At 48.6% G+C, this 14107-nt stretch overlaps 1 protein-coding gene across 1 annotated transcript in view; it reads left to right on the top strand.

Annotated features, from left to right (window-relative positions):
- Positions 1-1378: 1378 nt before the first annotated feature.
- LOC107112943 (zinc finger protein 84-like) overlaps positions 1379-14107 on the top strand; it is a gene marked incomplete at its 5' end in the record, with an annotated part of 20253 nt that continues 7524 nt past the window's right edge. Inside the window, one exon of the mRNA XM_015414152.1 lies at positions 1379-1730. Within this exon, the coding sequence (XP_015269638.1) occupies positions 1379-1730 (352 nt within the window). The remainder of the gene's footprint in view (positions 1731-14107) is intronic.

Below are 14107 nucleotides of genomic sequence, written 5' to 3'. Positions count from 1 at the left end.
TACGTCCGCTGTACTCATTGCAGCATTCTAGTAGCACTACGTTCAAGGACACTCCCAGCTTCGATGTTCTTACCACCGTTGATGGTAATGGTGGCAGCGGCAGCCCCTACGTGAAAGCCTGGTGGAAGAGCTCCGTCTTGCAGGCCCTGCGGAACTGCATAAGGTCCCGCAGGGCCCTGATCTCCTCCGGGAGCTCATTCCACCAGGCAGGGGCCGCCACTGAGAAGGATCTGGCCCTTGTTGCAGCATATTTTACCTCTCGGGGGCCCGGAACTACTAACTGGTTCCGGGTCCCCGACCGAAGTGCTCTTGGGGGTATGTATGGGGAAAGGCGGTCCCTAAGGTAATAAGTAACAAACAGTGCAGCACACAGTCTAAAAAGCCCAAACCCACAAAAAACAACAACTGTGAGCTGAAATGCCCGCAAGTATAAAAGTACAGGAAGAGACTTTTAATATAGTGAAAAGAAGCATATAAAAGCAGTATCAGTAACATATGAGATTTAAAAAGTGGGATTAAAAGATCCTCAATCCGTAAAGGAAAACAGTTCAGTCCAGAGAAAATCTCCAACACTTTTCCTAGGTAGTTGTTAGTGTTGTTAGTGTTTCAAACTCCTGGTCCAGCTACGTCAAGGGAAAAGTCTAGGAAGTTCCATGGGGGATTTCTGATTCACTTCTGAGCAGCATTTTGTACAATCATGCAGCCCACTGTGAAAGCAGGGAGTACCTGAAATCTGAAGGCTCAGAAGCTCCTTCTGGGCAAGAGCTCAGCTGTGGCACTTGACGGGGTGAGTTAATCTTAAATACTAGATGTTCTGTAGAAATTGGAGGAGGGGTTAAGATCAGCCAAGGTGGACAAGGCCAAAAGGCTGTCAATCCTTTTCTACCACAGTCGCATAGATGCCTTTGGACCTTACCCAGCCCTCCCAGGTGCTAACAGGATCTCTCTGTTTTTTCCAGCAGAGGATGATGAGAGGAATGAAGTGGGTGAGGAAGGTTATCAGCAAATGGCAGATGAAGTTAAAAATGGAGACTTGAAAGAAAACGTCAGGAATCAAGGCGGATTGATGAGAAAGAAAGGCGGTCCTATGGTTGAGAAGAGAGATGGAAAACAGCATAATGTAGATATTCCAAACCACAGGATAATAAAGGGAAGTAAATCCATTAGATGTGAAAAGTACTTCAGAAAAAGATCACAGCTGTTTGTATACCACGGAAAACACAGAGTCAAGAAACCTTTTGAATGCTCAGAGTGTGGAAAGAGATTCAGTGAGAGTGGCACTCTTCAGAAGCACCAAAGAACCCACACAGGGGAGAAACCTTTTGAATGCTCAGAGTGTGGAAAGAGATTCAGTGTGAGTGGCAGTCTTCAACGGCATCAAAGAACCCACACAGGGGAGAAACCTTTTGAATGCTTAGAGTGTGGAAAGAGATTCAGTCAGAGTGCCCATCTTCAACTGCATCAAAGAACCCACACAGGGGAGAAACCTTTTGAATGCTCAGAGTGTGGAAAGAGATTCAGTGAGAGTGGCACTCTTCAGAAGCACCAAAGAACCCACACAGGAGAGAAACCTTTTGAATGCTTAGAGTGTGGAAAGAGATTCAGTCGGAGTACCCATCTTCAACTGCATCAGAGAACCCACACAGGGGAGAAACCTTTTGAATGCTCAGAGTGTGGAAAGAGATTCAGTCAGAGTGGCAGTCTTCAACGTCATCAAAGAAACCACACAGGTGAGAAACCTTTTTGAATACTCAGAGTGTGAAAAGAGATTAAGTCGGAGTGGCCATCTTCAACTTCATCAAAGAATGCACACAGGGGAGAAACCTCTTGAATGCTCGGAGTGTGCAAAGAGATTCAGTTTGAGGTGCCATCATCAACAGCATCAGAAAACCCACAAAGGAAGAAAACTTCTGAATGGTCAGAGTGTGGAAGGAGATTCATTGAGAGACGCAGGCTTCAAGTGCATTGAAAAACCCACACAGGAGAAGCGATGTAACTGGTTAGCCTTTAAAAGAGGTTTTCTCCTATTTCACACCTAAAAGACATCAACAGACCATGCATAGCATTGAAATGATTAAAACTGCTGGAAGAGGAGACTGATTAGAAGTCGCAGAAGGCTTAGGTTTGGCTTCCGCGAATGGCGGACGCATCCTCGGGTAAAGTAAAGGAGGGGGGGAAGTAAAGGAGGGGGGGAATGGACTGTGCGAATAGTGGTGATTTCCTTTGATGTATTTGAAATAAAGCAAGAAAAAGTTTTGTTTCTCCGGAGCGCATTTTATGAACGTTATTAAAAGTAAACAAAAAGTAAGATGTCGGAGCTGGGCAAAGACAAGCGGAGAAGAAGGGAGGCACTTCCGGTCTGGGCGTTTGCTGTTGTGTGAGAGCCGGCTGTTTAATGCTTGGACTGTTTATGGCTATTAATCTGACGGGGAACTGTGAAAAGAAAAGTTGAACTGTGACAGCGAGAGAGTGCCTTATAAGCGCTTTTAAAAGTCAACAGTTGCGGAGGAAGATCCAGCGGAGAGATTGGGAGCGAATAAAAGCGAAAACGGAATTAAATACCATTCTCAAAGCTAGAGATCTTCTAAAACGGCATGAAAGAATGAGGATTTATAGCATATTAACTGAAAGTGTTAATAGCGACCTGAAGGAGGATTGAAAAATGCCGGAGGGAGATGAAAACAGAGGAAGCTCCTCCATACCATCGGGAGTGTAAAAGAAACCAGCACGAGAAGAAGCGGTTCTGAATGCACCCTGAAGAAGCTTTTTAACAGAAATTCAAAGGAACACTACTAACATACTAACATGGATAATACCCTAAACTGGAGTGAAAAATAGAAGTTTGACTACACACAGAAGAAGCCAAAGAAGAATGTTTGGACATTACTAACAGATTAATTTACCAGCTAATATATCACTCAGCTTTCTCTTTCTCCCTCTATACACCCTCCCTATTTTTCGATCTAAGTGAAATATCTCTCCTTTTTAGGAGAGTCAATAAAATCTTTATATATATATAAAAAAAGTCGCAGAATAACTATGACTCGTGGGATGGGAGGAGTGAAAGAAAGAAAATGGTGATATATAAGAGAAGACTCAGGAGGAACTCTGATTCTCAACCAGCCTCTTATTCCAAGTCATCAAAACAATTGTTTGTAGATGACTCATTCTGCAAAGAATTGCTTAGTGGAATAGCTTTTACCTCCCCTAATGCAAAAGCTAAAGATGGGGATGCAGTAAAAGAACAAAATACTCATATGCTGCACCCCTATGAGAAAGATACAGCAGGGATTGAAAGGGAGGAAGCTGTTTGCCACCCGGCAGGTAACCTAAAGACCATTAATTTAGATATAGTAGCTCTGGGACGAAAGGTGGTTGAAACACTCAAAGATGATGTGCTAACGTTTTCAGGGAACCAGTATTTACTCACTGCAGACACCGTGGTAGCTATTTTCCAGCAACTTAACAAAATCTCAACTAAACTGGATGCCTTAAAAGATGTGTTAAATTAATTTGGAAAGTCAGGTGCAATCAATCAGAGAGTACTGAACACAAGCATTGCCTTCTCAGCAAAAATGCGGAGGAGTGGAGGATTGCTTTCAACTACCCTCAGATCTCAAATTAACAAACCCGGGCAGTTAACTACAAGGGCAATAGACAATTTAACCCTGCAAAACAACCAAATAGTATTGCTAAGCCCCGGTCACACGGGCCGGATATCGTGGGGGGGAGGCGTGGCTAATTGCCCCGGTGCAGTGTGATTCACGATTACGTGATCAGACGCACTGGCGGCACAGCACGTATCCTTCCCTCTGTGCCGGCGCATAAATTAGGGGCTGGAAGTGAAAGTCGCATGCCGGCATGATCACATCACGGGCATCCAGAGGCACTCAAAGATGATCTGCTAAAGTTTTCAGGGAACCAGTATTTACTCACTGCAGACACCATGGTAACTATTTTCCAGCAACTTAACAAAATCTCAACTAAACTGGATGCCTTAAGAGATGTGTTAAATTAATTTGGAAAGCCAGGCACAATCCGTCAGAGAGTGCTGAACACAACCATTGCCTTCACAGCAAAAATACAGAGGAGTGGAGGATTGCTTTCAACTACCCTCAGATCTCAACAAACCGGGGCAGTTAACTACAAAGGCAACAAACAATTTAACCCTGCAAACAACCAAATAGTATTACTAGGCCCTGGTCACACGGGCCGAATATCACGGGGGGGGGGAGGCGTGGCTAATTGCCCTGGCGCAGTGTGATCCGCGATTATGTGATCAGACGCGCTGGCGGCACACCACGGGTCCTTCCTTTTGTGCCGGTGCATAAATTAGGGGCCGGAGGGGAAAGCCGCACGCCGGCGTGATCACACCGTGGGCATCCAGAGGTAGCCCGTGGCAAACCGTTTACCAGTACTTTGGAGGTACTACTTTTTTAACGCGCATTTTCGGCGGTAAGCCACGGGTGCGCTCCACTTCCCAGATTTTGGGGAGTGATCACGGTCGGATAATCCGCTCACCATCCATGTCTCCCCCACGGCAACTTTACCGTGTGACCGGGTCCCTATTGCTCAGAACTCTCTAAATCAAGGTCGTTGGGAAAGCAGAAGAGAAACCACCTGTTCACTGTGCAAGCTGCTCCGTAGAGAGACATTTCTTGTGGACCATGAGCCGGTTGGCGAATGTTATTAACGCTCAAACAATCTACTATCTCTCAGAGGCTGCTGAGAATGAGGAGATTTCTCGCTCTGTCTCATATGAGCCCTGTCAGAGTCTTCTCAGAAGAAAGAAAGAAACCATTACTGATGGGGGCGGTGCATATAGCACATTTGGAGAGCCTTCCAAATCACATCAAAAGAGACCTAAAGGGTGTTCTCCAATGTATACCTAAGGGACAAGCCAGAAAAACCCACTATTGAAGGAAGCAGAGCAATCCACGACTAATTCATCTAATCTGAAGGGACCATTGAACATATTTGTCTCAACTAATACACAGTTAAACAGTGAGACCAACTCTTGCCCCCCTGCAACTTGTGTGAAACAAGGATCGGCTCATCTCCCAAGCCTTTCAGAATCCAGCAGTGGGACAAGTGTGGAAACTTCAACTCTGGATGGTCCCTCACTCACCTCATCGCCCATCAGATCTTCCACCTGGCGGGTGGACACTCGCCCTCCAACAGAAGTATCCCAGTTATCTGATTCCAGCTCTTGACAATCAAAGTCCGCTATTTTACTTAAAGACCTCGATTTCAATGAAACAGCAGATAGAGAATTGTGGCGCCCGGACATAAAACGCAATTTCTAAAGATACTAAGACTGTGATGAGATAAATTTTGTAAAGAATCAGCAAATATCTCCTTTAGCACTGAGGAGTCCCCCCCCCCCCGCCGAAAACCCTGAGGGGAGCACCAGTTACTGATTAGTTTTTTCTCTCCTCTGTGAAACTTGCTACTTCAGGTTATCTGCTATTCTAACTCTGGCATCTTCAACACTGGCAAAAACAGTTCTTTTCCCAAATTCCATGAAGGAATAGACAAGTGGAGAGGGGTAACAGATATCTACAGCCTCTCACCTACCAGTATAACCATAGTGTGACCAGCCGGCATCCTTAATTCACAGACATTTTATGTGACAATCAGTTCTAGAGAGGCATTTCTCAACCCTAATCCCTCCCCAGTCCAGCCTGTTGTGAGCTTTTTTGGAGGGGGTCTCACCACTTTGAAACACAAAGCATTCTGGCAGTTGGATTAATTGGGGTTGAAAAGAGAAGGTTGTGTATCCTAACCCACAACAACCAGTATTGTGGAAATCCATGGAGTTGGCAGGTGAATCTTGTGGGGCACGAATTCCCCAGTCCAAGTTGTCCTTCCCACCCCACCCCCAGTTTCCCACAGAGAAAATCAGGAGGGAGAAGTCAGATTCCCTCCTCCTGCTCTGAACCGCACCACTGCCACCACCTGTGCATGTGCCAGAAATGACCTGGACTGAGCCCTGGGCCAAGGTGTCCTCCCCCCACATCTTCCTCCTTAGAGCCCCCCCCCTTGAATTCCGCCATTGAGATTGGGCCATTATGGTGCCAACTGAGAAAGTTCTCTTTCTGTCTCCGTACTTTATTTTGGAGAGGTCTCTGCATTAGAGTTGGTAACAGGCCCGAAGGGGAGAAAATATCCTCCCTCATTCCCAAAGGCTTAATGTGTGTGGAAATGGGTATCTGAGAAGATAAATAACATCCCATGAAGCCTCTGTTAAAGGGATGGCACGTTTTTCCCCTCGAGGCTCTTGGCATCCCTAGATGAAGTGTTTCTTTATGGCTCAGAAAAAACAAAACTCGCCTAAGGAAGAGTCACAGCTCATTAAGGATATAATTGTTTGTATCAGTTAAATATGACTGTTTTTTCTAATTTGTGCGCTGTTTGATCTCTCCCCAGCTGTGATTGAGTGGATTGAAAATTTAGAGATTTGTATATAAGGGCATTGCCCAGTTGGTCTGCGTACCCATTGTATCAGCTTAATTAAGTATTTTATATTATGATATGCTCCCTGTGTATAACTCTGCAATACACTAAATAGTTATAGCAATGTGCTTTGTGGGGGGTTTCTTACTGAGTTGGGCTTCATTAAATGTGTCAAAGGTTAGTGTGGCATGTCTTTTTTTCAACTGTATATAAAGTTCTAAATAAATCCTCTTCGAGACACTTGAGATTCACACCTGGGGCCATGGCTGATTCCCACAAGTGAACCCTACCCAGTTTGCCCTCTTTCCTGATGTGGGTCAGTTGAGCAAGAGCCAGGGTGCTGGGTTATGGCTTGCTGGATCAGGTTTCAAATGCACAGTAGGCCTGGAAGCCAGTTTGTTGTAGTGGGAGAACCGGGTTGCACACTAAATAAGAAGATAAACATTTACTAAAACGGACTCACTAACTCTTTTAATTCATTGATTTAAACGAAAAGCTATTAATTTTATGACTAACTGGATACTAACTGTTAAAGACCTTCCTTTCTTGGGCTTTTAGTCATAGTATGGGTTTCCTTATTTGCTGTCTTGTACCCTGGGGTGTTTTTTTTTTTATTTTTTTCCCCTCCCCTTTTCCATTTTCTGTAGTTCTGTAGGTGTAACAAAAATAAATAAAGCTACCCTGTCTTCAGGGGATTAAAAAAAAAAATTCCCCACTCCTCCACTTGCAGCTGCTGGATGACCTTGGGCAAGCCATAGTTCTGTCAGAGCTGTTCTCTCTCAGCCTCGCCTACCTCACAGGGTATCTGTTTTGGGGAGAGGAAGGGAAATGAGTTTGTAAGCTGCTCTGAGACTCCGAGTGGAGGGCGGGGTATAAATCCAATCTCTTCTCTTGGGATGCCTTTAAACCAGTCACATTTTCAGGCTAACTCACCTTGCAAAATAGTCATAAGGATTCAATCTTTGTGGAGGAGGCGTCTTCAAAGAGATGCGTTTGATAGGTGTGGACATCTCAGGACTTCTGTATATATTTATTTAGTAATGGGAACCTGCAAGGACTTGTGGGATGCCTCTCATTTCTCCCTCCCTCGCAATCCCCCACATATTTCCCTTTGCCGAAAGACCCCATAGTGCCTCCTTTTCTCATGCTTCCTTCTCTCCTTCCTTACCAAATAGCCAACCTGCGTTCATGGGCCCCTCGGCCTTCAGCTTTCCCTCCCCCCCAGAACCACCCTCTACCTAGGAAAGCGATGGGCCCAGGCAGATGAAAAGGAAGTTAAAATGCTTCCTAGAAGCCCTGTTGACAAACCCGTGCAGCCCCTGGGGAAACAAATCTAGTCTGCTGGCACTGAGAACAGTACATTTTTACCATTTACAGTGTTTTAATGTCTGCATTTTATACTGTTTTCAACCAAGATTACCTGCCTTAGAGTCGCTCAGGGTGACAAGAAGAAGAGAATTTTAAATGGCTAGATCCACCGTGTTGTTGAAGTTTGATTTGGATAAATTCATTGACTGTTGGTTTGAGGTTGACATTGGTTGCTTTCCTCATTAAAATCCCTATTAGAAGACTTCCACTTTTCCTCCCCTTTGGGAGCAGAAGAAAGAATGGGCTTGGACGTGCAGAGCTGCCTGATGCCGAATCCACCCATTGGCTGATGCCGCTCTGTATTCGGTGCTCTGATTGGCAGAGGAGCTCCAGGTTGTGGGGTAGAGGTGGGCCTTCCCTGCCACCTCCGGTCCATTGACTGCCAAGGGTCCAGCGTGGAGCCTCTGCACAAGTGGAACTTCTCAGGGGTCATTCTTGCCGGTGCTGTTCTCAAGGACGTTGGGGAGAGAAAGATTCGCCAGGTCCCATGATTTCCATCATTTCTCCTTGTCCTCTCTGTTGCCATGATAGCTCCATCGGTTCTGGGAAGCAGCAGAGAGGTTAGCCGAATGGCAGGTAAAAGACAAAGAGCTTCTGGTGGTGTTCCCTCGGTTAGAAGTGGTCAGATTTGGAGGTTGCCCCACCTCAAAAACTATGTCAGACATGTTTGTGGCTTTTGAGGATTAAAAAGAAATCATTACAGCATGAAAGACTTATATATCACTCAATCAATGGATGGACACGGGACTAACTTGTGGAACACGCTGCCACTTGATGCAAGGATGGCCCCACCTTTGAAACTGGAATCATACCTGCTTTGTAAAGAACCGGGAGGTTGAAAATAACACCGTTGTAGAATCGTAAGAGTTGGAAGGGGCCTCCAGGGTCACCTAGTCCAACTGCCTACACAATGCAGGAAATTCACAAATACTTCCACCCCACACACACACACCCGCAGTCATCCCTGTTCCATGCCCAGATGATGGCAAAAAAAAAAATCCCTCCAGTATCCCTGGCAAAAACGGCCTGGAGAAAAATGGCTTCCTGACCCCAAAGTGGCGACCAGCATTTCCCTGGGCGTGTAAGAAAGGCCACGAGAACTAAGCACTGGTGGGACCCTTCCTGCCCCCCCTCACATCATCTGCCTATGATCAACGTTTCTGCTTTGCCATAGATCGATATAGAAACCTCAGTCCCACGAAGGATTGTGGGGTTTTTTAAACTGAAATTAGAAGCACAGGGGCTGCAGAGTTCTTTGAAGGAGTATTTTGGTCCTAGATGGCTTTAAAAGGATATTAGCCAGATTCATGGAGGACGTCAAAATGAAGGGAATCGGAATATCCTCTCTGTATGTCTATCAAGTATCTCAAGCGCCCGGCCTGGGATTTTCCAAATGACGCAATTCCCCCCCCCCCCCCCCCGCCCCCTGCCTCACAAAGCTGGCTGGGCTTAAACTGTGGGGTCTCAGTCTCTCCGCCCCTAAAGGGGCTGCCTGCCACTCCGACACTGGGGGCACTGACTTGTCACACAGGGGCACACACACACACACACTGCCTCCCCTTATTTTTTCCTTGGGATCTTTGGACATTCTGCCTCAAGCCCCTCCTCTCAACCTGTGGACAGACAATATCTTGGAAGTTGGTTTGGCATCCTGGGAGTTGCAGCTTTAGAGACAAAGAAATGGATAGGATAGGAACATTTCTGCCTTCAGCTACGTGCTATCCTGGGATTTGCAGCTTTAGAGAAGAAGAAATGGATAGGATAGGAACATTTCTGCCTTTAGCTCTGTGCCTTGGGGTAGGGGGAACTGAGGCTTGTGGCTTAAATGCTGGAAGTTATGATGATTTTGGTATCCTGAGACTTGCAGGTTTAGAGAAGAAGAAATGGACGAGATATGGGAATAGCCCCCCCACCTCCATTGTCTCTGGGTGTCTGTATGGGTGGAGGGGGGAGATAAAACTGCTTCGTGGGATATAAACAGTGAGGCAATTCTGCTGTCCTGGATTGTACTTCAAGCAAACCAAGGCTCCCACAAGTTCAGGGCACCTGAGAAGCTGGCGTTTCCTGTGGATCCGGAGGTGCCTTTGGAGATTCATGGGGAGTCTCCAGTATGGGAGCGATGGAGTTGTTAAGAGTGCTGGTCTCACATTGCAGAGAGCAGCGTCTGAATCTCCACTTGGCCAGAAGGCAGGCGGTGTCCCCTTGGTCCAGTCACACACTCAGGCTGGGCTGCGGGGGAAAGAGAGACTGGAGGAAGTCTTTCCTTTCACCCACAAAGTATTTCCGCCAGTTGTCCCAGTAAATAAGTCCATGACATCCTTCCCGGCACAGGGTCCTCTTTCTTTGACTGAGAGTCAAGACTACTACAAGTGAATAAAATTATATTTTTAAAAGCACACGATTCATTGATGATGGCCTTTGGGAATATAAATAATGTCATTGTTAAAACAATTTAATATAGATTAGTAAGTGTGGGTCTGGACAGAAGAACGTAAGAGAAGCCAATGTTGGATCAGGCCAAAGGCCCATCCAGTCCAACACTCTTGTGTCACACCGTGGCCAGAAATACCAGTGCCATCAGGAGGTCCAGCAGTGGGGCCAGGACATTGGAAGCCCTCCCACTGTTGACCCCCCCAAGCACCAAGAAGACAGAGCATCCCTTGCCCCAGAGCCCCTATCTATCCCTTGTGGCTAATAGCCACTGATGGACCTCTGCTCCAGATGCTTATCCAATTATAGCTTTGGAAAAAGTGCAGAAAAGGGCAACACGAATGATAAAAGGGTTGGAACACTTTTCCTATGAGGAAAGGTTAAAGCGCTTAGGGCTCTTTAGCTTGGAGAAAAGACGACTGAGGGGTGACATGATCGAGGTTTATAAGATTATGCATGGGAAAGAGCAGGTAGAGAAAGAGGTACTTTTCTCCCTTTCTCACAATACAAGAACTCGTGGGCACTCCATGAAACTGCAGAGCGGTCGGGTTAGAACGGATAAAAGGAAGTACTTCTTCACCCAAAGAGTGATTCACACATGGAATTCACTGCCACAGGAAGTGGTGGGTGCTACAAGCATGGACGGCTTCAAAAGGGAATTAGATAAGCATATGGAACAGAGGTCCATAAGTGGATATTAGCCACAAGGTATAGATAGGGGCTCTGGGGCAAGTGATGCTCTGTCTTCTTGGTGCTTGGGGGGGGGGGGACACAGGGGGGGGGCTTTTATGGCCTGATCCAACATTGGCGATTCTTATGTTCTTAATTCCCTCTTGAGGCCGTCCATGCTTGTAGCCTCCACCACCTCCTGGGGCAGGGAATTCCATGTGGACCAGGTTCAAGCCCCATGCCCCCCCCCACACACACACACACCAGGAAACTGTGAAGTCTACACCCTTCCTCGAGGACGATGCTCGTGGAAATGCATGCCTCCGTGTACTCAGCGGGTTAACCTTGAGAAGTGGCGTTTTTCCGGCTTCATTTACAGCTCTTGAAAACACTCAACGCAGGAGAAGGATGTGGCCAAACACTACTTTTAGGGGAAAGTCTGAGTCCGGCGGTGGCAGAGTCCCCTTAAGCTCCCGTGCTGGGCGGGCATCCTTCTTCAGGTTCAGCGAAGAGTGAAGCCCCCGGAATGGAACTTCGCGGGGGCGCCCCCCCCCCCCCCCCCACTGGGCAGACTGGGGCTCCGTCCTGCTGCTTTCGCCCAATCAGGTGGGTGGGTGGGGGGAACGGCCAGGCCCTCCCGCCCACGTGGCTCCTCCCTCCCTACCCCCCCTCCCTGGGTGCTGCTGCCGCTGCTGCGCCCCATTCCGAGACGGGGGCTCCGTCCCTGTTCGCGTCTCCTCGCCCCTCCCGCCCCCTCTGGGGTCTGCCAGCTGGGTAGGTAAGGCCGGGGGGGGGGAGGTTCTGCATCATCCCGCCCTCTCAGCTGGTGGGGAGGAATCCCAGCTTCGGAGGGCCCCCTTGTAGCCGGCGATCCTACTTGGTGAGCTCCTGGCATTAAAGTGGTGAGCCAGCGATTTGGCTACTGAATAAATTAGTTTGCTCCTGGGCTAAGACGAAAATGTGTGAACTGGAAGCTAAAGAACTGTGAGTTGGCTCGCACGAACTCAGCCTAGGGGGGGGAGACGGGATGCTGGGGAGGGGGGGCAGGCTGTGGCTGCTCCCCCAGCAGAGGAGGTCCCGCTCAATGCTCCCTCTGAGCTGTGGAGTCTCCTGAGCAAAAATCCTACTTCCTGAGCTCCTGGCATTAAAATTGGGAGCCAGCAATTTGGCTACTGCTCCGGAGCCATCCTTCTAGTTTGCTCTGGAGCCCTCCTTCCTGGGCTAAGGCAAAAGTGTGTGAGCCGGAGGCTAAAAACCTGTGAGCTAGCTCGCACGAACTCAGCCTAGAGGGAACCCTGGTCCCGGTGGGCACAGGAATAAGCAGCATTCAGAGGGGATCATGTAGAGTCCTGGAGGAGAAGTCTGTCAGGGGCTCCTGGCCGTGGTGGCGGAGGGGAACCTCCACATCCAGAGGCACTCCGCCAGAGCCAGGAGGCAACACCTTGCTTTCTGGATGGCCCTCTGGAGGAGCTGGCCGGCCTGTGTGAGACAGGATGCTGGACTAGGTGGACCCCCACTTATCTGACCCAGCAGGGCTCCTCTCGCCTCCTTTAGGGGAGCTTAAGGGTTTGTCCCTCACCCCGGACTTGACGGTCAGTGTGAAGCAAACCAGATCATGCACACTGCAGGGTGCAGGTTTCAGAAAGACGGGACACAGGGTAGGAACTCTCCCTGAAGCCCACAGAAAGGTCTACAACGTGAAGGAGATTCCGTGCGCATGCGCAGGTTTCCCCGAGGGGAAGAGTTAATGTGGGAAAGACGTCTGTTCTCCCTGAAGCATGAAATCCACTAAGATATGAAAGTAACGCTGGTGGTAAAAGTTACAAGAAGCTAGCGGAAGAAGCTTCCAGTTACCCACCAGCAAGGTAGTGTAGCCCACTCAGACACGGGCTGTGTGTGGAGAAGGGCGACCTGGGGCCTCGAAAAGACCGGCGGGACATGAGCTGCAGGTCGAAGGTCTTGCAAGCCGCACTCTCTGCCTTGCTGGGAAAGAGCAAGGGTGGGAGAATTCATTTTACCCCTTTGTTCACCTTGAAAGCATTGGGGGGGGCAGGGGGGCATGGGCAGGTGGGCTTTCATTTCCTGCACATCTGTACAGAGTGGTGCACTCGGGGTCCGTGTAGGGAGGAGGAGAACCCTTCAACCTCTCAGTCTCTCCACGTCATAAGAACATAAGAGACGCCAATGTTGGATCAGGCCAAAGGCCCATCCAGTCCAACACTCTGTGTCACACAGTGGCCAGAAATACCAGTGCCATCAGGAGGTCCAGCAGTGGGGCCAGGACATTTGAAGCCCTCCCACTGTTGATCCCCCCAAGCACCAAGAAGACAGAGCATCACTTGCCCCAGAGCCCCTATCTATACCTTGTGGCTAATATCCACTGACGGACCTCTGCTCCACGTCGGGCACTGACGGCCCGCTTTAAGTCCCGGGGAGGGGATCTTCCGTCTCCCAGAGCTGCAGCACCCCCCTTAGTTCTGCCACTAACTACCACGTCTCTCTGTCTCCGTCTGTGTCTCAGCAGGGCGTGTGTGGCGTGGACGGACCACATAGTCCAAAGGGGAACCTGCTGAGTATCCGGGTCATACGGCGGTGGGGTGGGAAGGGGAAACCTTTGGCCTGCCAGATTTGGGATTTTTCATTATCTTCGTCAGAGAGATGTCTCCACTGTAGAAACAAAGCCATCGCTGAAGGACCCCTAGAGCTCATCTGCCTTTTTAAAAAGGAATCGTGTTTGTATCTTCTTTTTCTGAAGAAGAGGAGGGTTGAGAGCCCTGCCCTCTGCTTGCTCTGAGACCCAAATCTTGGAACTGTCCTGACACCCAGATAGGCTTCAGAACCTCTGGAGCTTCGTTATCGGCTGCAATTCAGCCGTCTCCCTTTCTGACCTCCCTTTGGGATTCCTTTGTCAGAGAACCGCTACTCCTAAGTCAGCAGCGACTGAATGTCCTGGAAGGTGAAAATGTTCCCCCCCCCACCCTGGTCTCTGCATGTTGTGGTTTCAGAGGTCCAGACTGCTGCCCATTCATTCTTTGTCGAAGGGACCGGCCAGTTCTAGGGGACTCAGTTTTCTGAGAGTCCGGATCCCTGGGCCCTGATCTCACCCAGCCAGAAGGTGGAAGGGGCAGAGGTCCAAGGCAAAGTGGAACCCGCTTGATCAGAGCAGGGGAGCTGGCAGGAAATC

The sequence above is a fragment of the Gekko japonicus genome, unplaced genomic scaffold (assembly GCF_001447785.1).
Source record: "Gekko japonicus isolate JY-2015 unplaced genomic scaffold, Gekko_japonicus_V1.1 scaffold6086, whole genome shotgun sequence".
Taxonomy (NCBI): Eukaryota; Metazoa; Chordata; class Lepidosauria; order Squamata; family Gekkonidae; genus Gekko; species Gekko japonicus.
This window is presented reverse-complemented; position numbering and strand designations above follow the sequence as displayed.